Source organism: Phalacrocorax aristotelis, chromosome 3 (genome assembly GCF_949628215.1).
Source record: "Phalacrocorax aristotelis chromosome 3, bGulAri2.1, whole genome shotgun sequence".
NCBI classification, from domain to species: domain Eukaryota; kingdom Metazoa; phylum Chordata; class Aves; order Suliformes; family Phalacrocoracidae; genus Phalacrocorax; species Phalacrocorax aristotelis.
Window position 1 is genome coordinate 124343346 of NC_134278.1, and position 23764 is coordinate 124367109.

The following is a 23764-nucleotide window of genomic DNA, read 5'->3' on the forward strand; positions in this document are numbered from 1 at the left end:
TGTATCTGAGGGTTCTTAATCTAAATAATAGTAAACGAATACAAGGTGCTGTCCTGAGCCAAGCAAACTGAAATCTGTGGTTTAGTGCCTTGGTCTGCCATCAGGACTGTGGTGAGGCAAATCAATTACCGGTAGTGTCTGGGAAAAAAAAACCCTGTGATGTTTGCTTAAAAAACAGGTGCCTTATATAGTATGAGATAGTATAATATAATACAATATTAACATCAGAAAACTGTAGTTCCTAGACATGGGAACCTAATCTGAATGCTGTTACTACCTACCAACTTCCAGTGTTAACATGCTGGTGTTCAGTTGGAGTGTGGCTCAGTAATAAAAGCCTGTTTTAATACTTATTAACACTTTTAGTACTTATTTCAGTAGTAGTATGGAATTTCATCAGCATGAGAAAGAATGCTGTTAGAAAGGTGCCAGTAATTTATCAGCTCAGCTAGTGTTTTTCTGACCTTAACATATTTAATTGAAATCATCTTAATTAGTTCTGTGCTGTGCTTCCTTCCACTCTGACTGAAGCTGCAAAGCGACATCTACCCATAGCTCTGGACAGGAAATGTCTTATGTGAATTGTTAACTTGTTTGCCTGTTTATCAAAAGGTGGGTTGGTTCAAAAGGGATTTGAATAATGGAAGAAAAATTGGGCAGGGACACAGATACAGTATTATAGCTCAGAAAATTTGGAGAACGTTGGTAGAAACTCATTGAACAGGATCCAAGGGTTACCCTGCCTGTCCTGTATTTTGGTTTTTTTTCTTGAGGAATTAACTGCTAGCAGTGGCTTGGAAACAAGATTCTGGGTTTATGTGGACCTTTGTTATGGCCTGACCACATAAGGTAGTGGTTTTGTTCAGTTTTAGTAATAGAGAATTGATATTCTAGTGGTATTAGATTCATTAACCTTCTGGTTTTGTAAAGGTAGTAGGTACTTTAAGTTAACCTTTTTTATTTTGTTTTTAACTGATAGGAAGAATTCAGATTGCATTTCAAGAACATATCCCGCATAATGGATTGTGTTGGGTGTGACAAATGCAGGCTGTGGGGCAAACTGCAGGTACAGTTTATTTTATGTGTGTGTGCCTGGCGGGGGGAGGGGGGGGAGGTTAGAAGATAAGCATCTATTTCAGTTTGGCAGGATGCCTCTTACCTTAGCATTCAGACTTTCTGCACATGGTTGGTCTTTGATATCCTTATCTATATATTAAAAATAGGCATATGTTTAGTTTACTGTTAAACAATATTTTTTAAAAAATTTGTTAAAAATATTTGTTTAGTCAATAGCTGTTTAGTTTACTAAAAGGTATAGTTTGTATTCTCTGAAAAAAAAATTTATTTAAAGCAGATGCTTCACAGTAAATTCTTACTGGCAGTCAATATCTTATCTGTATTCAGTGATCAGATGAGCCTTGCAGAATCACCTGTGGGAAGCCTTCCTGGAAATACAGCACTTGCTTAATTGTTAGAAAATCCAGCGTGAGATTTAACTCCACAAATTGAGGCATAAGAAAAGGAAGTAATTCAGATTTTCACCATTTATGCAGAAGGCAGCAAACGAATGCATAGGTTCACGGTAAATCTGAAAGTTAAAAAACAATTTCAGCTTCTGGATACTTATTTTTATTTTACTGAGAGCAAGATTTTAAACCTCGAGTCTAACAGACTGAGAATAGTTGTTACTTTGGGGTGCCTACTGTACTATACTGCTATATAGCATTAAGCTTATCAGAGTTGAGTTTTCAAAGAAATCTATAACATCAAAAATTCGGTGGTCTCTGCTGAATCTCCACAGTTCCGCCTACCCTGCCCTAGTTAATGCTTCTGATCTATTATTTTTCCCTCTCACACAAAATGAAATAGGGCCAGATTTCATGACCTATAAAATGCTCTTGCACCCAGACTCAGCCACTTTTTGTCAAAATCCAGTGGTTGGTTCTGTTGCCTGATTAAAAGGGGAAATAAGAATAGCTTCTGCTGTTCTATCTTGTATAGCAGATAGGGGTTGAAATTGAAAGTGCAACAATTGCCAATGAGACTGGCGGTGGAAAAAGCAGAAGTGCTGTGATAACCTCGTAATAAAATCTAGCTTGACTTTGAAGGGGGAGGGGAGAGGAAAAGGGGAGGTCTGATCCAACTGCTCCTGCAGCAGCGGGGCGTCTGTAAGGTAAGGGGCGGGAGGCAGCTGGAAGTGTTCTAACAGGCGTATTTTCATATGCATCGGCTGAGGCTGAGGAGAAAAGAGATGGGAAAGGAAGATATTAAACACATGAGGACGAAGAGCAAGTATACCTGAGGAAACAAATGCTCTTATCTAAGTGACTGAACCTGGTACACAGCTGATGGCATGCATTTGCGTTAGTGTCCTGGTTTGTGTGCAGTTACTTGGGTTGAGGGAGTGTCAGTATATCAGAACTGGTACTACAGTCTGTCTGGATTTGTAAATTTGTAACTTTTTTTATGGTTTTCTGAGCATTCGAAGGAGTGATCTTATTGATGTTAAAACATTGGACTCTTTTTGTAGACTCAAGGCTTAGGAACTGCTCTGAAGATCTTGTTTTCTGAGAAAGAAATACAGAGCCTTCCTGAGAATAGCCCGTCAAAAGGTTTTCAACTCACGCGTCAAGAAATAGTTGCTCTTGTAAATGCCTTTGGAAGGTAAGTTTTTATCATTTGTATAGTAGAAAAAACATAAAGCTTCAGTGTCAACACTCAAGGTCTGTGGGAAGATGGTACTGTACACGTAGCTGTAGCTTTTTAAAGGCTGAATGACTATTAGTGATATTGATAAACCTAAGGCCCCCAAACTGAGTATATGGAGTGTTGATTATTAGCTTTGGTCATCATTCTGTGTTTGGATCTATTTCGTCTCTTATCTCAAATCTCATAAATTCCACCTTGTGAAAGCTGGATTTCAGTCCCTTAAACAGTCATAAGCATTAGACTTTGAGTATGTCTCCTCCTTTTAGAACACGTACTACAGCTGTTCTACATTTTGTATTTGTTTTAAATGTGTGTATGTGAAAAGTAGCGAAAAAAGAGAAAAATACTTGGAGATTTTTTTCACACCAGCTGTCATATAGTCCTGAGGCTTTTGGATTTTCATGTATGATGTGATTATTTTAAAAAACTTTAGTTTTGATTAGTTTTTTGGAAATTTTGAAATAAAACATTTTAGCAGGTTTAAAAGATGTGTAGAACTTTGTACATCGCACTAGTTCTTCAGGTCTTGATTATAACAATATGTTGACATTTAAAAGAATATCTCTGGTTAGAGATTTTTACGTGTTTAATGAAGTCAAGAAAATTACACATGTATATAAACTTTAATCCCTGTTGTATAAATATAATGGAGAATCAGATAGTAGATCTTTTGAGGGAAAGCAGTATCTTAAGTGTGTTATTCTTTGGAATAGAATTGTGTTTGGAAAAAAACCAAAGAAAAAGCCCCCATGGAAGATGATGATTTGCACTTCTCTCTCACTGCTGACTTACTAACACATAGGGGGTTTTGTTTTACAGGCTTTCCACAAGTATAAGAGAGTTGCAGAATTTTAAAGTTTTATTACAACAAACCAGGTAATGAAGGCCTTTGCACAACCCATTAGTGAAGACCATTTACGTGACTGTGTTGAGCAGAAGGAACTGATCCTTACAGGACTCACATGAACTGATAAAAAGTAAAATCAAATACCAACTTGAATATTTATGTTTAAACTAGGAACGGTTATTGATTAGAAAAGATATTTATGAATGAAATATATAGTTTTTAAATGTGTAAATTATGCTGATCTGTTTATTTTTTAAGTTCTCTGCTCACAGTTCTGTTGTGCGGAAACTTCATAAATTTTCTTTATTTCCTTGTCTTTGAGACAGTTGTTTTATATGAAAACATAGGTACCTCTGTCCTGACTTGGCCTGTCCGGAGAGAGGTGGTTCACCTCTCCCCAGTACTGAGCTTCTGTGTATTCTGAGGACTGGGTATGCTGATTCTGGCTGGCTAAAAGAAAAAAAAAAAAAACCAAAACCCACAAAAAACCCCAACCAACCAAAACCAAACAAGCAACCAAAAAAAACCCAAACAGAAAAGGAAATAAGGCTCTTGTTGAGCTCTGACTTCTTTCTTACTGTAATAATGAAACTTACTTAAAAATAGGAAATTTACTGAGCAGAAAATTTTATTTTGTACCAAGCTCCTTTGCATCATGCTGATATCAGCATTTTTTCCCTTTTGTGCTGCTTTTCAGAATTTCCTTTTTTCTGTAAAATAACTGCTTTGTCTCTGAGGCAGCACAGTTGGAAGTGACTTTTCTGCAGCCCCTTGGCTACCTGCATTTGCTTGGGGCTGGGGGAGACGGTTAGTGGAGCACTGCTAGCTGAAAAGCCTCAATCAACTTTGCATGTACCCGACTTTATTTTCTGGATTGTAATTACAAGTTCAGTTTCCAGAAATCATCTTTTTAATATCTAAAACATTAAAATAGCACACTTCGATCTTTGAGCCGTGGAAATAGATTTGCTTTATATGGGTTATGGTTTAGTGCTATGTTAAAAGGTTAGTGCAGAAAGAACGAACTTGTTTTTGTAGTCACTTTTAAAAAAAGATGCTTTTTAAAAATCATAATCACACCGACATCTAATACTGCATACTGTATCTATGCAATCCCTAACTGTATCTTATTTAAAAGGATATTCAGCATAAAAAAAACGGGTATGTTAATAACAACTTTCATAAAATCAGAAATTACTCATATATTGTCGTCCACAAATGTCAATGATAACTTACCATTGTCCAAAACAGAATTCAGAAACAGCACTACTGATTAGTAGCAACCAAATATTGGTTTAAATTTAAAATGAAGTAATAATTTCTTTTAAACCAGCATGTTTCAAAGTGAAGTCAGGAGTTATGAATGTAGGAAGTGCTGGTACAGTGTAGATACATCTCTTGTTTTTAAAAATACATCTTTGCAAAATAAAGTGCTCTTAAACATTTTTCACCCTACCAGATATTTAGTGACCTGTTTATATAAATTGACTGTAACTGTATTGGCTCCCACAGCGTGGGCCTTGACAGCTGAGATTTACTGAAAGCTGGAATACGCTCTATGTCCTTTGTTTCCAGGCTAGCATCAAACTCCTACCTGACTGGAAATGAGAGAGACTATCCTGCTGACACTCGCTATTATGAAAAATACTGTTTCTCAAGAAAGTAAACCCTCTTGAGTCAAACTGGGATAAGCTAAATGAAAGGGGGGAAAAAAAGGGAAAAAAAAAAAAGAAAAAACCTGAAACCACCCCCACAAAGTTTTGGTGATAGTTGCACAAATTGGCAACGAACTGGTTTCCAGTCGGAAGTTCCTGTTTAAGCCAGTAGAGAATTTAATGTGGTGTTAGAGAAAGCTGATGCCAGTCTGGGGATGTTATGTTCTTACCCAGCAGCCTCTCTTGCCTGTGGGCACCCACGTCTGAGCAAGTCGCCGCAGGCTTCCTTTTTCTAGTTGATGGAGAAGGACTGGTGATTTCCATGTGGATTCATCTGGCCTATGAGCTCCGTATGGTACACTATACTCTAGGATGCAGTGATTTGCACCCTAGACTTCATTTTTCTCCCTTAAATTGAAGGGGGAGTCTAGGTAACTAGCTCAGATGTGAAACAGGTGTGCTTGGTATGAGTTACACCCCGAGTACCTAACTCTCCTGAGTTACTGTATATATTGAAAGTGTGTGTTTTCCAGTTGGCCACTAATTCCTTGCCTTTTGGGTTGACCTGCAAGGGCTAGAACCTGTAGGCTCACTTGCGTGAAGAATGTTGTATAGCTGGGATTTATCTGTATTATTACACATAATAGTGCCTAAAGCTTTAGGCAGGATTTTCTAGTTGAGAATAAGTTGCATTTTCTGTGCTGCCCCAGGAAGGATCTGCAGCTCAGAATTGTTTCTTCCCTTTTTCCCCTTGCTTTATGGGGAAAGTGAACTGCTTCCAACCTTCTTCTCGGGGTACGACTTGCTATTTTTCTTTTTTTCCACCTGTGCCTGGCTAAAATCTACAGATGCTGAAGCAGCATCACATACTGGCGTCACGCACTTGCTCATGGGACAGGTGAGAGGTTCAGGCACGCAGACCCGGGACACCTGCTCCTTGCAACCCTCACTGGCACAAGGCAGGCAAGGTTAATGCCGTTGGGTAAGGACATAAAGAGACGGGAAGCTTTTCTTCTTTTCCTTCGTGTCATGAAAACACAGGAATGCAACTGAACAGCAAATTTTGTGTACGGGGAAGTTGTGGGGCATTTGAAGGTACATCTCGCTTGGTGATCAAATATGGACGGCGTTTCACTCCACCATCATTGTAGAATAGGACATCAGATTTTTCCCGTCAAAATCCAGTTGAAACAATTTTCCTGTCACCATCTTTTCTACTGTATTTGATGTTCATTCTGTGACTATGCTGCCTGTGAAGTTTTGCCGTGTGAGTCAGATGACTTAGTTCTTTATACGTTAAATTAAATTTTAGAAATCTACAGATCCCTTTTTATACTAAAGAATAAGGTTAGTGACACTGTCCATGACCTGTGAACTATTTTAAGTTCCAGCTCTGTGTCGGAGATCAGCTTGTCAACATTGTCTGCCGTTCATTTCAGAGTAAAAGTACATTTCCTTGTACCATTGACACAATGATTGTAATCCCAGAGGTCGTGAGAAGACAGAGACAAAAATGTTTCATTTTTCCCAAGTCATGAAGACTTAAGTTGGTAAAAAAGGCATGGTGCAACCCGCGTAGGTAAAATGTAGGGTGCTGTTGCTGAGCAGCTTCCTCTTCGGTGCCTGAATGAGGAAGGTGAGAATATAGATGTAAAACAGTAAAATAGAGGCTCGCGTAAGCTGGAACAACAGCATCGTTCCCCTACTTCAGCTGAGGGGTTGGGCTGTGTGTCATTGTCTGTGCGCAGTATGCTGTGCCACGCTTTCCTGAGTTGTGTGTTGATGGTTGGGTGGCCTTCATCTGACCTGGCTTTGTGCTTGTCTGGGAAATGACCTGTAATATCTTGTAAATAATAGAGATGCTTATGTTTATAAAGTAGCAATCAGCCGTTCACCGCTTCACAACTCCTCCATATGGCTAGCCTATTAAAATGTAATATTTATTAAAACCAAAACCAGTGTTGGAACTGCTTACTGAGATTTAAACACTTCTGAATCTTTGCTATGTTTGAATCTATAAAATGCGAATTAAAGTATTTTCTGCTACAACTTCTTTTTGTGAATGTAATTTTTGGGTTTTCATTGAAATTCTTTTTTTTTTACTTTTCACTTAACTTACCTTTCAGCCACACTTGGTAGAAATTATATAACTTAAGTGACTGGTGTGTACAGGATTTAAGGTTAAGGTGATGAGCAGGCTTTCATTCTCACTTCAGTTCTGTTCAAAAGATGAATGTGAGCTGTGTGCCGTCGCTGGTTACAGCGCGTTGTGGCATGCCAGCACATCAGGAATTCACGTGGCACAGTTACAGCAGGTTGCTGTCTGAACATGGTCAAAGTTAGCTGCTGTTTAAGTCCAATTTGTTTTATGAGGCAAAAAGGCTTATTTTGAAATGAAGTTTGGTCCGTTCTGTCCCTTTTTCAGAATAGCTTATAAAATTTAATTTTGTAAATATTTTTTTCTGGTTGGTTTACCCAGCGGGGCTCTTCATGTGAAATTATTCCCCCGAGAGGGTTTCTGCAGCTTTCTGCTTTGTTCCATGTATGTATTTTTAACAAATTACCTTACTAAAAGCTTGAGACATGTATTTCATCCTCGGTTTAGGTGGGTGAGTACCAGTTACACAGGTGATAACTAGTGATTTAATTTAAATTTAAGATCTTGCCTTTCACATTGTTGTTTAAATCTCCTGTGCTCGAGGGTATTAAATTCATTATTATTATTGGTTATAGTCACTTGTAATTCAGCTTTTTTGCATGCGTACTGTGGCATAGGGACTAAGCCTGTTTTAAGCGCAGAATTCTCATGATTAGATTTTTGCTGTGCAGCTGTATCTACGGTGAAGAAAATGTAATTTCTGCGGACTTTTCTTGCACTAGGTCTTCAGGCAGTTTTGTTGAAACACGATTGTAGAACTCCAAAGGGTTTAATAAAATTTCTGTTCTTCTCCCAACCCTGTGGCACCTTTTTTTAATCTCTGGCTGATGGTTTAATTGGCTTTTTTTTCCTTCAGTGAATGTTCCAGAAGCAGTGAAGAAACTAATGGAAGCCCTGGCGGGTGAACAATTGCCTCCGCTTCTGCCAGAGGCAAGGCGTGTGCCTTGATTTTTACCACAAAGGCCCCAAAACAATCAAAGACCCCATGGAAGACTTGGCACACGAGTGTGGTACTACTATGCTTTCGGCTTCCAAGTAGACCTGATCAGAGCTACTCCCCATCCCTTCTTTTTTTTTTTTTCTGTATATCCTCTGTGAAGTGTATATGAGAATGCTCTACTTGTACGTCCTGAGGTTGACTGTGAGGAAAACATCAAGCCTGTCCCCCATTTGGTGATGCTGTGGCACACCTCAGAATGAACTACTTTTATAGAAGTAAAGATTGCAGTAACAAATATGTTTTTCTCTTAGGGAAATGTGCATTGAAGTATAGTATTTGTTTCATGTGGGGAAGGAGAAAGACACTGGGCATGCAGAGTTCCTCAGAGTAGAGCATACTGGGCACAACACAAAGACCTGAAGTAGCATTGAGGTTCCTGCTCACTGCAGAGGAGTATTAATTATTTTTGGGATTACTATGTGCAAATGTCATGTATTAGACTGGTATTTATCCCCCATTTCCACCACAAACCACCATTTATCCCTGAACATACAAGGCTGAAAAAGGGCTTTGCTGACCTTCTGCTAGTTATGCAGACTTTAGGTCTGCTTGAGGTTTTTCTGCTTTACGTATTCCTGGCTCTTGTTCTGTTCCCAGGCTCCGCCTCCTAGGTTTTTATTAAATAAGTACGTACTGTTATGTGTCCCCCTCCCCAGCTGGGTATTTGACTTACTCTTTGACATAATACACCTAGAACTGATTGACAGAGATGATGACATAACTTCAATTTTTCAAACTTGCAAATTTTCAGCCGGTTTTGCAGTTCACAATGCTCCAGCCAGAGCAGATCCCCATCCCTACCATTGTGAGGCTGTCCCTGTAGCTGCTGAGAAGAGTTTTCTTGCGTCCTTAGAAGAAGGCAGTGTGCGATCACAGCTAGAGTCTAGATGACTTCTAGCCTCCAACCGTCTGCACCACCTTGAGCAGGCAGTGATGGTCCAAAGAGTAAACTGTGCGCCAAGCTTATAGCAATAACTTGAAAAGACAGTATTTAATGACGTTGATATTTTATCCTTACAGGCTTTTATGTGCATGTAAGAATCGCTACTGTCATGCATCCGAACAACCCATTCATGTGTTTACAGTATATTCATCATAATCATGTATTTCTAACCTAATATACAATGTAAAAATAAAAATACTTAGAAAATAATTATGCCATTTCACTTCATGAAATTTGCTCTTTTAAAATGAGCATAAAATGATTAAATTATTCCCTCTAACAACTCTATTCGAAGCCAAAAATACCGTGGCTTAGAACAAGGTATTAATTAGAACAGTCTTCAAAGTTTAAATTGTTAGCTTATACTTCTCCTCGAACTATGAAAAGCTCGTGGCAAAGACAAGTTCTTCATTTATCTGTGCATAGGAACACTTCTAAAAACCAAAAGGTGAAGAGAAATTGCTAAGCTTTGTTTCTGAGAACACTTGTTTTAATATTGGAATGTCCTAGAGCACTGCAGTTGATGGAAGTTATATAGGGCTCGGCCGGTCTGTGTCCAGGGCTGGGTCTTGTTGGAGGGATCCGATGTAAGCCATGAAGCTGTTGTTCTGGTGGCCCCAGTCGTAATAATCTGGAGAGAAACTTAAAAAGAAAACAGAAGAGTTAGTGGCTGGTGGGTTGGTTCTGTAGGTACCTGGTTAGTGAACGTGGCTAAATGTAATCGCATAGACGTAGTTCTCACGCCAAAGTGCAAAAATAAACACCCACCCAGGGGTTCCGGCTGCTGTTATTTTTTCTGATCTGTTGATTATTTTGGCCCAAGTGTTCTCAACTCACTGTTTCCTGACTCTTGTAGTTCACTAAGGACTCTCCCCTTCCTGCTTCACTCATCCAGAAGGTGTTCAAAAACCCTAGGAGCGGTGCTGCTGATGCATGCCCAGTCGCTGCCTAACCTCCCGTGGCCGCACGCACCGGTATTTGTTATCTGCTCTGGCGGGCTGGCTTCTCCCCCACCAGCAGCGTGAGCCACCACTGGTTTGCGCCTGTGTTACCGCTGTGGCTGCTTCCCCCGTGCCTCTCCGTGGAAGGGAGGGTGCCTTCGTTTTAAGATGAGTGACGCACTAACCTACCACTAGTGCACTGCAGGTACAGGCAAAGGCAAATGAGCAACACGTGACTGAGCCTCCTCTCAGGACAGGCTGGTGTCCTGGCAGCGCCTTTCCTTCTCCGCACTGGGTGCTGTCATTCTCACTGTGAGCTGCTCCTTCCTGGAAGGGAATCCTTACCTAAAGCTCATGGTTACACAGAGAAAACACTTTCGTGCCAGTTCTGGGTTGCGTGGGATTCGGCAGTTAGGTGGAGTCGCGTAAGCTTTCAGCCAGTGGGAAAGCAAATGCCCCCTTCATTTCAGGTAAACCCCAAGACATGTAGCCATGTTACAGGGCAACTGAAATTGAGAGGCTTCTTGCTGCCACCGTCGCAAGCCGCTGCCTGCACTGTCGAGCTCTTCCCTGCTCTCCCTGAACACAGGGAGACAGCTGTTTTTCCAGGCTGCCTTGCTCACACACTTAAACTAGTAAATGACACTTCTTAGGCCACCTTTGGAAGAAACAGCGGGTGAAACACGCAGCCCAAAGACCTGACCTGAGTTTTTCAGAGAGCTGCGTGCTGTTACAATTCTTAAATTATGTAACTGTTTTCATTCCTGTGTCCTTGCAGTCTCTGTGGGGCCCTTGGATCCCTACGTCACTCGGTGCTGCCTTTCCACTTCAGCTTCCCCCTTCACTTCCTCTCACCCCCCTGGAACTTATGCAACCATTGGAGCTGGACAATTTACGTTAGTCTCCAGCAGCGTGTGAGAGTTCTTCCTCCTCCAGTTTCTGTTACAGGAAGCAAGCGGTTCCCTCTCGTATCTCACCTGCCCTGTGCCCCCTGTGGTGCAATATTCCATGCTAGATCGTCATCGCTGTCGTATCTGCGAGGGTTGTCAAAGAAATAAGATCTGGGACTGAAGCCATGGCTTGGGACCATTCCTGCGTTGGCCTGAGGGAAGGGAAACCTCCGTCAGTACTTGCAACAGATAGATGAACTGCTTGGTGCCTGCCTTCTGAAAGAAGTCCCTGCAGAGTTACCTCCTGGCTTCCAAAATAAACCAGGCAATTTTACATTTGCTGTAGACAACAGAAATCTTTTTGCATTTTCTGGTTTTCTCCACCAGCGTAGTGACAGCCTACTGATCTTAAGGGCTTTTCCTTCCTTTACAGCTAACAGATACGACCCATTTCTGAAACCACCCTCCAGTACGCATTTACCCTGTCTGCTGAACTCCTGTCAGTCCTGGACGCTTCGCGCTTTTAGCCAGCTGACTTGAAGTGAGCACTAGGGAAGCAGCTGAGGAGCTGAAGGATACAAAACACCTAAAGAGATTTGGGTTTACCTCCTGCATTTGTAACCCTCCCTCCTGGTGCATTCCCTCCCTTGCCTCAGGAACGGATCTTGCTCAACCTTGGCACCCCGCTTAATGAAACCACCGCTGAAAAGCCCCTTAGGACCTCGCTGAGCAATTTCAGTATCTACCCTACAGTGCTGTGAGGGTCAAATCACAAGGAGAAGTCCTTTGATAAAATGGGGAGGGCTGCATGTGTAACTCCTTCATTTACACAGCATCTTGCTTCTATTTCCCTATGAATCAAAACAGAAAACATACAAGATTCAAAAGGTCAGTTTGGTTCTAGAAACAGGGCAGAGGGACACCTAGGACCCAGCTGCGCCTCTTCCACTGATCCACTGCTTCCATCCCCAGGGCTCCCTGCACCAGTGGATAAACCAGGATGGCATCTTCTCCTTGTCCTTAAGCAGGAGAGCGGTTTAATCTCCACCTATTTTTTAGATGTTAAATAACTTTGACAAAGATTAACTAAAAATAGGTCCAGCTCTGTCACTTCTCCATTTCCAGCACTTGTCTGGCTGAAGGTATGGCCAGGCAAAGGACTGCAGTCAGCCTGTGTCAGCACCAAAGCAGGCAGGCAGCTCATTCCACGCTATAATCGTCTGTGGAGTGGAGCTTTACATTGGAGCTTTACATTTGAACAGTGCTGAACGCCGGCTGCCTCTACTCATACGTTTTGATTCTGATGCCCTGAACGAAATGTAAAACCAAAGGACCACAATTTATTGGGATTGTTCCTTATTAAAAATAAAGAACATTTTGGATTTTTACTAAATCAGAGTTATTGTTAAGACCTTTTTTAACTAAAAGGGAGTTTGTTTTAATTCTAAACCCATGCTCTCTGGCCAAGTATTTTCAGCCACTGGACATTCGATACCTAACTGCTGCAACAGTGAGCCTGCTGAACACGTTAAAGTCCTGCGGCCCTTGGTCTCCCTCTTGTGGCATACTTGTACTGAAGTTCAGTTTTGCCTTGCTACAGAGTCTCTTCATTGTTTCTTTCTAACGTTGCTCTTTCCAGTTTTCCTCTTACCATGATATTGTTTAGCATAAATATTTGTCTTGTGTAGAAGAAAACCGTATATGACCTACCTGCTATGACAGATAATGTCTCTCCTAAAAAAGGTACCTATAAAAGAAGTGATATCACTGACTGACTCTTCTGAACCCTGTGAAGTTGGAGATTTAAGGCTTTCTGCAAATCACAGTGCAAAAATATAATGTTATATGTGTTACTGCAGTGTTCTTTGACTTGTGATGGAATGCTGCCCGTTTGACTCCATTTGAGCTCTCATTTGAGTAGGATTCCAGGTCTTTATGTGATCAGCTTTTTGAAGGGAGAGGTTAGACCACATCCCTTACTTTCATTCTCTCCCAAACTATCCAAACCAGACCACCAGGCAGAGCCTCACTAAACTCAGTTTAGATAAAATGAGGTCTCTCTGTGGTCAGAGAGGGCAGCACCACAGGCTTGTACTTTAAAGCATTTCTTCTCTTTGCAGTTGTCCTGGCTAACTCCTAAGCAGGAGTGGGGCTGAGATTTTGGGGTTTTTTGTGGTGGATGCGGGGGTCCATGGGGTTTCTTAGTGTGATGTCAGGTATCACAGGTGAACAATAAGAAGGGCTTTATAGAGGTGGGGGTTTGTTACTTCCTTGTTCAGCTTGGCTTTATCATTGTCCCTGAAATCTGCATGCGAGAATAAAAACCATCACCTTCTCTAAAAAGTTATTCTATTTCTTCTCTTACTTGTGAATTTACCATTCACATCCTTTTTGGGGAATATTAGCTTTGGTTTGTTTTGGCCTAGAGAAACAGAAGACATTACCCTGGTAATCCTCGTGCAGGGCTGATATTCCCCACGTGCCTGTCAACCAGCATATCCTATGCTAACCTGGAGATGTTGCCTACAGCTGTAAAAAGATGCTTGTCCATCCATGAGCTACCTAGAAATTAAGGATACTTACAGGGAATTATCCTGACAACTCGAGGTTGTTGGTCGAGAGAGGGCATTGTCCCGCTCTGCTCTGCACTGGTGCGGCCTCACCTTGAGTGCCGTGGGCGGTTTTGGGCGCATTAAGGATATAAAGCTACTGGAGAGTGCCCAGAGGAGGGCCACAAAGTTGGTGAAGGGTTTAGAGGAGAAATCACACAAGGAACAGCTAAAGTCACTTGGTTTGTTCAGCCTCACAAGGGGAGGAGGAGGGGCAGACGTTGATCTCTTCTCTATGGTGACCAACGATAGGCCCCGAGGGAATGGCAGGAAGATGTGCCAGGGGAGGGTTAGGTTGGATATTAGGAAAAGGTTCTTCCCCCAGAGGGTAGTGGAGCCCTGGAACAGGCTCCCCAGGGAGGCATCACAGAACCAAGCCTGACGCTATTCAAGAAGCACTTGGACAACGCCCTCAGACACATGGTGTGAATCTGGGGTTGTCCTGTGCAGGGACGGGAGTTGGACTTGATGATCCTTGTGGGTCCCTTCCAACTCAGGGCATTCTATGACTCTATGAACTCACACCTTAATCTCTGCTCTGCTGAAACAGCAAACAAAAATGTCAGCAAGTGCTTATTATGCCTATTGGTCTTGACATGGAAATAATTCAATGGGTACAGGGATGAAAGAATTCAATCTATTACTTCATACACACTATTGAACAGTTAGCACACAATCATTTTCATTGTTATGTGATGAAAGATCCCAATTTTGGATAACAAACTCCTTTTCCACTGACTCTGGTGAAGTACCATATTAACTCAAAGAGAAGATGCCCCTAAATTTAAGAAGGTTCCTGATTTTTAAGTTAAACTTCTGGAGAAACACCTTGTCTTCCTTCTGGGTAAATATGATGAGTTTCTCTCATGAGGACTTTGTATAAAGAAGTGGGAAGTTTGCATTGCTTTTGTTCTGCTAAGAACATGTTGAAAAATAAGTCAGAACATAAAGAAGCAAACCTCTCTCAGAAGCTGAGCCCTCCAGACCTGCCTAGACATTACACTAACAACGATACTAACAAATTGCACTTACTAGATCTTTTGTAGGGTTTCGGACACGGAAGAAATACACAACCAAGGAAGTAGGCAAGAGCTCCCAGACGAAAAGGATCACACCGAACACTATGTAACCTGCATCTCCCAGCTGACATTTCAGATCTGCCTGTTGAAAAGTCAAAAAGTGTTTAAAAATAACGATGGCATTTCATTTAAAAGGTGCAGGAGGCAACACGTCTTCTTATGAAGATCTATATTTAAGTGGCTGAAATGTTTGACAACATGGCCAGAAATTCCATCCAATAAAGCCAGATTAACCTGGCTAATGATTAAAGGTATGCTAAAAAAAAAAAAAAATTAAAAAAAATCAATATTCTACCTTGTTGGGTACATGACTTCCCTTTTACCTTTCCTCCTCTCTCCTTTTCCTCCTCCTATCTTTCCTTCAGCAAAATCGAAGTTTAATGCCAGGGTCTTCCCAGTCTAAGAGCCTGGAAAGCAACCATTTGATCAAGTGATCAAATCGAGGTAACGAGAAACTAGTTTTCCAGTCCTTTTCCAGTTGGGAGTAACATGTGAAGGAACAATAAATGCCCAGGTCTTCAAGGGCATTGCTGGCAACCTGGCTTTTAAAAATTAAAAATCCCCTCAAATCAGTGCACATTGTTAGCTTGAATAACCGTGGTGTTACTTAGCATTAGCTTTGAACTCCTCTTTAGATTTCCCCTCCGCCATTCACCACAGCTGCAGAGGGCAAGTCCTGTCCTTTCATGTGTTTTGTACAGGAGAGAAAAAGGTACTGTTTCTGACAGGTGACCGAGGCAGTACCACAGCACAAACATTGGGCTGCCCTTTAAAAGTGACTCTTGATTCTGGTACCAAATTGAGTACATCCTCCTGAGTTCCAAGCCCTTTACATATGGCTCAAATTATTTACCCTCAAATCCAGGCAACCCTAATGTCACTATTCAGATCAGATGTTCAAAAATCAGTAACAGTGGCCTAAGGCCTACAGCATTCCACTGAGCTCCCTATGGACAATCTCTGCCTCCATGAGGGAAACGGGACCAAATATTCTGGCCATAGAGTTCCAGCGCTTGTTACTCCAGACTGTAGAGGTTGGCACAAGAAGTGCCCCCTGCAAGGGGTCAGCAGCAGCAGCACTCCAGGCCCCAACAACAGGAGGAGAAATGTTTGATTCAGGAGAATCTTCTAATTACTTGGCATGGCACCACCTAGCTCCGCTCCTCTTCTCTGCACCGCAGCAGAGTTCATTAGTGGTCCCTCGACGGGACCTACTCAACGAACTTGTAATGAGGTCCTCTAGGCAATCCTACCCTACTGTTTGCCTACTTATTTACAGTTTCATCTACCGCTCAACAGAAAATTGTCAGTGGCTCCAGGTTTGCTTAGCCACCCTGGCAATACAAGGCCCTTGCACGGCTGGGAGCACTGCTTTTGGTCTGCAGGCACTTGCTGAGAGGGCGGGGATTTTGAGGCCAAACAAAATGTGCTCATGGTCCAGACCTGCCATTTTGCCCAGCCCTGACAGAGCAGGAAAACCGCTGGTACCTAACTATATGCTTCAAAGCAAAGAAAGAAGCTGGACGCCCAAATTTCATAATATTCGATGAAGAATCTTCCACTATTTCCTTTAGTGATTTTATCACTGTTAGTTTTCAGACTGAACTGTCACTTGCAATTAAAGGTTGGGAAGAATCATAGTCTTATCTTCAAACTACAGAAGGTACCACGCTAATGACAGAATTCAGGTAAATAACTCCATAGCCCTGGATGGCAATGGGAAATTTGATCATGACTTCAGAATTAAGCATTTCAGTGGAATCAAGTACTGGTTTTCTGCTTCTCCAAGTACAGTACATTCTTTCTGATGGACAAAACACCTGCCTTTTTTAATAAAGGAATTTTTTTTTACCAACAAAATCAAGGTAAATAAAGGATTGATTTATTATTATTATTATTATTATTATTATTATTATTATTATTATTTGTCTAGTGGTTACTTCTTTCTTTTAGCACTGGGATTTTTTTTCCTCCTTATGCTGAAATTACCAGAAATTTGTATTCCTAGAGCAAAACATTCTTATTGCATTGAATAAAAGAAAAAATAATAGGATTTTAATATATTAATTCCTCTGCTCATGGCATTTAGGAATTCAGGCATTACATACAGAATGAGTTTTTCTCATTAGCAGAGACCTTCATACTTGCCTGATCTGATACGTTGTACCAATCGTAATCAAAAGAATTTACTTTCTTGGTTTGGGAAAACGATAAGATGAACAAGTTGTAACAGGCTCGTGAGGTATAAAGTAGTATAACAGTCACTCCTATACTTGTCACCTGACAGACGGATGAGCCCTGGAAGAGATTTAAACACAGTTTATTATTCATAAGGGCAGCTGACAATAACATTGCTTTGCATGGGCTTCGAGGGTTGTCATGCTACTCTGCCTAATGCAACTGACTTTTTCTCTTCCCTTCTGTGATCGGGATGTCCTATACTACTTGTATTCCCATATTTTATTAGTACAGTGATTTCCAGGCAATGGTAGCAGTTCCAGCCCTTACCAAGACAGGCTGCAACTAATTCCTACAACTTATTGTACAAGTGCTATTTTCAGAACAATGAAAACATACAAGAATGGAGCAAGAGAATTCATCCTTCAGCTGCTCTTTAGCTATAGAGCATCCTGTATCAGATGCTAGCTAGCTAGCATGATGCAATCTTGCATCTTTTTACAACTGCTTGCTGTGCACCTATTTCCTCAGTGCAGAGCAGATCGCAATAGTCAGCAGTTAAACACTGCACAGACAGGAACAGAACATCCTGCCTTGTCTAATGTCAACACAGAGGAGACAAGGTGGAAGCACGGCCTACAGGCAGAGTGACCATGGCAGGGCAGTCTGTAAAGGGGACCCTGGGCATAAGGGGAGGAATAAGACCTGCAAAGTGTGAAATTAGAACAGTTCCTAAACCCTGAATTGAAAAAGGGACAGAGCAGGAGGAAGAGTCTAATGCAGTGTGAGGATTAATCCAGTGAGACATCTGACCACTGTGTCAGTAGGGAGCGTCACTGTGGGGGACTGAGACTCCAGCACAGGAATTATTGTAGCAGCAAGAAAGGAAGGAATCCAGGAGCCATGGCTGCAGGGACCAGTATGAGTCTGATCACAGAGGCAGGCTGTTGTGCAAAAATGGGGCTGGCTTTGAAGGAAGAAGTTCAAAGTAAATTCCATGCATTTAGCTCTGGAATAGTGCTTTGCACAGCCAAAGGAGGAAAGATGGCTTAAAGTTCTGTGTGCTTTTAGGGGAGCAAAATACCTTGCAGTCTTTTGCTTCATGAGCCCTTCCCTCTCCCTCTCCTGGCAGAGACCCACACCACAAGGATGGGCTCCTCTCATCTGTGTGAGAGAGAGGCCAAGAGGGAAGATTGCTCATCCCCTCACAGGACCTTTTATGCAGGTGCAGGAGGCAGGAAGGTGTGCACCCTATTCCCTGCACCTACACACTCTGCTTCCAGGTTTGCAGCCAAGGAGCAAGGTCCAAAGTGCTGTGGCAGGTAGAGCACAAACATAACAGAATGGCTACCGAAGTATCAGAGAAAGTCACCAAGTCACCATGTTCTGAATCCCTGGCCTTCAGAAGACTACCAGGGCCCCTCTGCTGCTCACCCATGGTGGTGGCCATTGTCCCTGCAGCTCTGCCAGCCAAGATCCTCAGGCTGAGAGTTCCCTGATGGGAGTCAGTAAAGAGGAGCTCAGGGAGTAGTCAGAAAAGCTTGCAGATACCTAGCTTGCCTGTTTTCCCAGCAAAATAATATTGATTCAGGGAACAGTCAAGCTCAGGAGTATTACGAAATCCCCAGTACAGTCAACCTCTCTGACTGACTTCCTGCTTAAAACACACTGGTACTGCCACTGTGGACCACGCAGTAACCTGCAGCCATGTCAGGAGTGAGCCAAGAGCCTGCTGCTAGATGGGAATCAAAGCCAGATACATAGTAGGCAGTAGTGAAAGCTGTGGCAAGATGGGCAAAGAGGAAATGTTTGCTTGTCACTTCTCTGTTCTTCGGTACTAGCAAGTCAGTGGTGCTGTCATGGAAACTGGGGGTCAGAGAGCAGAGAAAAGCTACTGGTGGGCGCATACCACATCCCAGCTCAATGGCATTTACAGAGTGAGGATGGCCCAAGTGAAGAGCAGAATGGGGTCAGTTATTTCCCTCTATAGGTTTCCCTATATAGTTGTCATTCTTTAAAAGTTAATAGTTAAATATGCTAAAGATTTAACAAACCTCAATCCCACCAAATACAAAAAAGGGGGTGAAAGTGTCCTGGTTTTGCTGCTGATGTGGGGAAGGGAAGCACAGCAGTAAACGTAAAGCCAGAGGAATCCTTTTTCAGTCACAGGTCCCTCCAGAAAAGAGGGGGAGCCCCGAGTTTGAAGCATGTCCTCCCACAACATGGTGCTTCTGGCCAGTGCAGAAGTGGCCGAAGCTGGCACCTAAGGGCAGGGCTGAGCACCTCCTTGTCCCTTGGCAGAGAGAACCAGGCCAGACCCCCACGCCAGGTCATGGGGGTGAATGCGTTTTCACATGTGGTCAAAAGATAGGTGCTAGCAGATGGGAGATGCAAATAAAAGGCTGCCAGTACCAATGCCTCTCTATATGCACCACAGAGCATGCATTATCTCTAATGCTACTTCTATCGTATCACTGCAGAGAATGGATTTTTCTTCTTTAGCTAGTTTTTTCAGCACAACAGTAGCAGATTAACCCAGGATGTTTTTTCACTGCCAACTCCAGCAATCTGTATCCCTAAGTATGTGCGGTCAAATCCTACTGGAAGTCCCCAGCGGAACTCCCATTTCAGGTCAGCAGAAATGAGCAAAGCGCTCTTTAATTCTCATTTCCACATTCAAACTTTCATCAGCTGAGTGCTCTGTCCTTTCCTGTCTGCAATCATGTTAGAGTTTATTTGGGTTTTGTGAAATAGCTTGAAGTAAAGAAGATCAAGTTTCCTGCAGGAGCAGGAAACGGAACAAAGTAATCTACCAAAGCCTCCCTTGGGTTAGCACTGGTTTGTTACAGGGATTTATGCTCCTGTGATTTGCAGCACTGGAAAAACTTTTCTTACTAGTAAAAATAATCCATTGCCCATGCCCTTTGGTCAGCAAGTGACAGGCTTGAAAGAAACAAAACAAAGCTGTGTTTTTAAATCTTCTATTCAGCCCTGAACTTTCAGTTGTTGTGCAGTATGTCCAGATTTGATTAAACAGGAAAAGTACTCCTTTCATCTGATTAAGCAAATGGAGAGAGGAATTTTATGGTTAGATTTTCTAAATAGTAGCTGAAACTTATATCTTTGAAAGGTTTGTTGTGGTAAAGGTAATGTGCTATTGGTTAAACTAATAATTTATTTTAAGATTTAACTACTGCAAATGCAAGGACCTTTGAAATCCGTTTCATTATTCATAAGTACAAACAACCGTCACTGATTTTATAATAAACACTGCAGGCTTCTGTGATGGCACCCAGTTCCTTGACCACTGAATGTGTCCAAAGCTGTAAACCTAACAATATTTCTTTAAAGAACATTTTGTAGAGTAGTATGAGAGACTTTTTTACCCTTCTCCCCCCTTGGCTGAATTTATAAAGCATTAAGTATTTTCAATCACATTCTCATTATCTATAGGACAGTATCCAAATGTATAAAGGGAGATTCATATTCATCTATCTGGCTTATCCTCAGCATGCTGCTCCATTTAACATTGAAATAAATCCATCAGTAATTTGACAAGTTGAAGGATGCCGAAGTATAGGCCACTTCTACGTAGCAGTACTGGAATCAAGTGGTCTTCAGACAGGGATCTGGAGAAAGTAGTATCCACTTGAAAAACAGCTGTGAGAAACTCCAGCCAACAAGGTGTGTAAACTCTGCCTCAAAAATACATATTTTGGGGTCACTGGTGTTAGCCAAAAGCATCCCTGCTAGCACTTGGTATTTAATTCATATATTAAGCAGGATGGCCAGCCAAGCTCAAGCTGTGAAGTTTAAGGCCTCCAGGTCTCAGGGGATCTAAAGAACTGTGTGGCTTTGCCTTGCACTGCCCTCGTCTCTCAGAAGGTACTTGAAAAGAACAGAAAATGTACCTTACCTTGGACTCCAAGTAAATGTTGGCTAAAGACATCTTGGAAATCTTATACAGGCAGATGGAGAGTGAAACAGCACACAGCACAAACAACGTGTCATTAATTGCCACCCGGACAGAGACAATGACTTTTCTCTCTGAATTCTGTGTCCTCACCAATACTGCACATGTTAAATTCACCAAGAGGAAGAGGAGACTTATGAAAAGAGAAGCCAGGTAGAGGGGCAACCTGGGAGAGTGAGGAGAAAACAGGTTTAGCGACATTGTTCAGCAAGTGTCAGTCATGAGATGGAAGTACTCTGAGCAATGAAAGCTGCATGTGTTGGGCTGCCCCAGCTGACAGAGTGGCCAGCTGCCTGAGCCCAAAGTAAAGTACTCCAGATTGCTGGAGAGATTAATTTATCTTATTTCAAACCCATTTTTACAGTTACATGATAAGCTGTAAGTAAAGAAACTAATGTCAAGCAGCAAAACATGAAAGAGTGTTTGCAGCAGAAATACAACAGCACAGTTCTTAAAAACTACTTAAAATACACACGTACTTTCTTAGTGGGTGCATTTCATATACAGCACAAACCCTCTGACTACTCACTGACAGAAGAAACATTGCAAAAAGTTGAGCTGCCTGGAATGAATTGTTTTTGATCCTGGTTTTACTACCCCACAATTGCCATGAGAAGCATCACAGACCACTGATGTTTGCCATCAGATTTCATATTAAATTAGGGAAGTACCTAACAGTAGGAAAAAAAACACACAATCACACAATCACAGAATGGTAGAGGTTGGAAGAGACCTCTGGAGATCATTGTGTCCAACCCCCCTGCTTGAGCAGGCACACCCAGAGCAGGGGGCACAGGAACATGTCCGGGGGGGTTTGAATGTCTCCAGGGAAAGACTCCACAACCTCTCTGGGCAGCCTGTGCCCCTGCTCTGGCACCCACACAGGAAAGGGGTTTTTTCTCATATTGAGGTGGAACTTCGTGTGTTCCAACTTGTGCCCGTTGCCCCTGTCCTGTCACTGGGCACTATTGAAAAGAGCCTAGTCCCATCGTCCTGACACCCACCCTTTAGATATTTATAGGTATTGATGAGATCCCCCCTCAGTCTTCTCTTCTCCAGGCTGAACAAACCCAAGTCTCTCAGCCTTTCCTCATACGGGAGATGCTCCAGTCCCCTGATCGTCTTGTATATTGATTCTGAGTTGGCATTTTGCCATCTATGCCAGGCAAAAGGTTCATTTGCACAACCACAGGAGCAGAGCTGGAACAGAAATGTGACAGACAAAAGCCCAGAAGCTGGACTGGTTTTCTCCATCTGTTTTTGCCCACCTACCCAGCACTGATACCTGCAATATAAGTATACCACATACTCAAGAAAAGCTGCTTCTAATTCTTCACTACTCCTACACACAGCTGTGGAGCTTTTCACTTAAAAAAAAGGCATGTTTCCATTTCAGGTGTTTGCTTGCTTCATTATCACTGCTGACTGAGGCAATTACTGATAAGGGACATAATTTGCAGTCACTAAACAAGAGATTTTGGCCACAGCTTTTCATGTCTGCTGGGAACTTTGATTTTGGCTAACAACAAACATTCAGACTGTCCCTTACAAATCAAATTCTGATGGTTTAAAAACACTTCACCCAGTGGTGATCTTTTTCTTTCACACGTTAGTATCCTTTTGGGCTATCATCAATGCAGCTACAAAGCTGAAGCACAGCTGGCTGCTTTTCAGAGGGCAAGAAAGGAAGGGGTATACCTTTGAGACTTTTAAAGTGTGTAATAGGGAGAACTGAAAGGCTAAAAGTCCCTGCTTGTGAATCAGTGCCCTCCTCTGTGGCTATATCTGGCAGTGAGTGAGGATGCTGTCTTTTCCTTGCCAGTCATGGAATTTCCCTTTCGGGGAAGATTGTGTATATTCTTAACCTTCCAGGGCAGGGCTTTGTTTTTAGGTTAAGCAGCTAGAGGTTAAAAAACCTCACAGTCTAATGCTGGAAGCACTGCAGTCCTGAAGCTCCTCTCTCACACAGCTTCCTCTGGAGAATGCAGCCCCCGGTTGTAGTGGTGGTACATTTATAGTTTTTATTAATAGCTCAAAAGTCTTTAAGTGATGGTCATGTGTCTTCCTTTCCTTCCCCACCCAAAGCCTGTTTAATAGTTTCATCTCTGCTCACCCATTGTAGTGCAGGTAAAATATTCTTGTGGGGTTTGGGCTTATGACGAAAGGTATGCTCTTATACGCTGCCTGCTTGCGGGACAGTATACACATGTTCTCTTTTTGCTCAGCTTAGTCAGAAGGAACTTCTGCTTCAGTGCAGCCTGTGTGACCTTGATGCTGGCTTGCAACCAGCAAGGCTTAGAGGCTTCCAAGGCCAGGCTCCTCCTTGATGGAGTTTAGCAAAAAAAAAAAGCACTGTCACGCTTTCATGCCCACACACTACCAGGATGAGCTGTCATGGCCAGTCAGTTGTGCAGCTCTTCACATAATGATCTTCCATCCCCCTTATTAATATGATGTGGCTGGAGAAACGGCTGCCTCTTTTGACAATAGAAGCATTGTGGCTGAACTTTTGAATAAGCACTGATGGAGATGCAGGCTGTGTCTCTCAGGGCAGGTTTAGGGTCTCTGCAGCTGCAGAAAGCATTCCTAACACACTTAATGGCAGAATGTATCCTTCCAGCTCAACTACTAGGGCACCTACAAGGCATGAATAAGTGTATGGGGTTTTTTTTCAGAAAAGAGAAAGGCAGGGCAGGAGAGGTGCTACCAGATTGCACCAGCGACTGTTCAAAATCCTGTTGTGCCTACTCCCCACTTTGAGGCTAGTCCCTTAAAATGAGCT

General features: G+C 42.3%; 2 protein-coding genes across 2 annotated transcripts in view; one reads left to right on the forward strand and one right to left on the reverse strand.

The window, feature by feature from the left end:
• Positions 1–3877, forward strand: part of ERO1B (endoplasmic reticulum oxidoreductase 1 beta) — a 28168-nt gene extending 24291 nt beyond the window's left edge. Inside the window, exons 15-17 of the mRNA XM_075089431.1 lie at positions 980–1066; positions 2531–2664; positions 3529–3877. Of these exons, the coding sequence (XP_074945532.1) occupies positions 980–1066; positions 2531–2664; positions 3529–3589 (282 nt within the window). The 3' untranslated portion in view covers positions 3590–3877. The remainder of the gene's footprint in view (positions 1–979; positions 1067–2530; positions 2665–3528) is intronic.
• A 5455-nt stretch (positions 3878–9332) lies between these two features.
• The window catches only part of GPR137B (G protein-coupled receptor 137B), a 28293-nt gene continuing 13861 nt past the window's right edge, over positions 9333–23764 (reverse strand). The window contains exons 4-8 of the mRNA XM_075089432.1: positions 20926–21148; positions 16976–17129; positions 14785–14909; positions 11231–11355; positions 9333–9954 (exon numbers count right to left, since the gene is read on the reverse strand). Coding sequence (XP_074945533.1) covers positions 9843–9954; positions 11231–11355; positions 14785–14909; positions 16976–17129; positions 20926–21148 — 739 coding nt within the window. The 3' untranslated portion in view covers positions 9333–9842. The remainder of the gene's footprint in view (positions 9955–11230; positions 11356–14784; positions 14910–16975; positions 17130–20925; positions 21149–23764) is intronic.